The following is a 2,500-nucleotide window of genomic DNA, read 5'->3' on the forward strand; positions in this document are numbered from 1 at the left end:
ATTTTTTCTCCAAACTTGTTTCTCAGACAATGCTGTTACTTTTTTCACTACATATTTAGAACTGATTAATGATCTATTCACACAAATTTCTGCCGTTATCAGCCTCCCTGTGACATTCATCCCCTGCTAAAATTGAAAATCCCTGTTATTTCTGCTACCATTTTAACACATGAGTTAAAGAAACTCCCCATCTGGCATCAAAACTGTAAGCCAGAGATTTGAATTCTATAAATACTTCATTCGGTTAGATACAGTTTTTGTTACAACCGTATCCCGGTCAACCTCCCACCTTAAACTGGAGTGTTGGCTTAGAGTGGTTTAATTTTAAATTATAAACATTGTTAAGAGATCAAACTATTTTTGTTTGCCTAAATGTGATTGTATTACTTGTGGCCTAACCATTTCTTACTTTTTGACTTTGCAGCTACTGTTATGAATTCTCACAAATTTCTAATCCATACATATGCAAATTCAAAGGGTAGCAGCTTTTCTGTTGCAGAAGAAATTACTGGCAATCTATGAATGTTCATCAGTCTTCACAACTAACACAAATGACATAACCAAGAATGGTATTCGATAGCATAATTATTTAACACCAAAGACATAAAATCATTGAATAAATGGGAACAAAGACTAATATGATTTAAAAAACAGCTGGTAGGAGGACCACTAAAGAGAATCTGTTGAGCAATTATAAGTGATGCTAAGGGATTCTTCCTTAAAATTAAAAGTACAATGTATATAGATGATTGATAAGCAGATATACATAAAAAAGAAAGTTAAACACAGCACATAGAGCATCAAAATTACCACATTTTCAAGTCTTTGCTAGAAGTGCAAAATAATAAACTGTAAAATGGCCTTGAAAATTTACATATACAGCACAAAACATTGAACATATAAATCACAGTCTGTAACCTAAACACCTTATTATACACCATATATCACAATATCACTTCCACACACTTAACACTTACCTTGAATATTTTAGTCCAAGTCTGCTAAGAATAACTCTCATGTTTGTGAAGGGACCACTAAGCTCAACACAGAAGAAACACCCAACAAAGAAGTCGCCAATACCACTTCGATACACCAGCACCTGGCAAACAATTTCAGAATATCAATAAATCTTAACATTTAAAAATAGTTATTCCTTTGTTTGTATGTAGATAATCTAGAATGTAACACTGATTACTATCCTTTTCTTGGATTTGTAATAAAATTCTGAGGTATAAATTTTCTATGGGTTAGCATTGACTTACTATACCATGGTGACTGATATGTAGTCATATAGTTTACTTGTAACAAAAAATAATTGGATGACAGATACTCTAACATAATGGTTAGATTACCAGTATCATAATGTGTACAATTAAGTCATTCTTACTGGAAAAAGAAATGCAGACACCCCTACATGATGCAGCACAAGTAAAGTTCTCTTCTTTACAAATCCCTTAACACGTTTGATGAAAGTTTCAGGCACTTCTGGTAAGCTTGATAAGTAGACCTTCAGAGTAAAAAATTAATATATTAGTAAGAGAAATTGAAACACTGGTAAAAATTAAATCACCTATTTACTACCGTGGTCTTCTGCTGCAAAAGTACGCTCTACTTTCTTTTAATTTAAAAATCTGGTATTATAAAAACTGTGGCTCCAAACATTCAAGTAATGCAGAACTGGACTACATTTTATCACATGAACGGAATGGATTATATACAGAGGGAAGTAACAGAAAGTTTAATTACATTAACCTTAAGACAAATGCTATCAATAAAGCTGGTACACATCATAAAAATACAAAAAATATAGCTTTCCTGCAATTGAAAATATGTCTTACCTCGTACATAGCAACAGTATCATATATAAAGTAACTTGAAGCTGCCAAGCCATAGTCTGAAGCCAGAGGGTGGACAGCCCACATCACATCATGGTAGCATGACAGCACCACCACCACACCACACACAGATGATGCTATTGCCTTGGAGGAGAAATACATCGTCGACATTCAGATATTTTCTTATATATATGTAAGCAAGTCATAATATGTACTAAAAAAATATAAATATACATATACATATACAAATACATATGTATGTGTGTATGTGTATGTATATATATATATATATATATATTATAATATATATATATATATATATATATAATATATATATATATATATATATATATATATTAATATATATATATATATATATAATATATATATATATATATATATATATATATATATAATATATATATATATAATATATAATAATATATATATAGTATATATATATATATATAATTATATAGATATATATATATATATCAATATATATATATATATCAATAGATAGATAGATAGATAGATAGATAGATAGATAGATAGATATATATATATGTGTGTATTAATTATGCAAATTACAGAGCACACACAATAATCTCAGTCTTTGCTTTAACATTTGTAAACATGGAATTCTTTAAATACTATTTTAATCT

At 29.2% G+C, this 2,500-nt stretch overlaps 1 protein-coding gene across 6 annotated transcripts in view; it reads right to left on the minus strand.

Annotated features, from left to right (window-relative positions):
* The window catches only part of LOC119568678 (TLC domain-containing protein 3A-like), a 6,272-nt gene that overhangs the window by 1,776 nt on the left and 1,996 nt on the right, over window positions 1-2,500 (minus strand). For all 6 annotated transcript variants that reach the window (XM_037917197.1, XM_037917189.1, XM_037917196.1 and 3 more), the window contains exons 3-5: window positions 1,839-1,979; window positions 1,388-1,507; window positions 978-1,099 (exon numbers count right to left, since the gene is read on the minus strand). In XM_037917197.1, the coding sequence (XP_037773125.1) occupies window positions 978-1,099; window positions 1,388-1,507; window positions 1,839-1,979 (383 nt within the window). The remainder of the gene's footprint in view (window positions 1-977; window positions 1,100-1,387; window positions 1,508-1,838; window positions 1,980-2,500) is intronic.

Source organism: Penaeus monodon, chromosome 4, assembly GCF_015228065.2.
Source record: "Penaeus monodon isolate SGIC_2016 chromosome 4, NSTDA_Pmon_1, whole genome shotgun sequence".
In the NCBI taxonomy this organism is placed as follows: Eukaryota; Metazoa; Arthropoda; class Malacostraca; order Decapoda; family Penaeidae; genus Penaeus; species Penaeus monodon.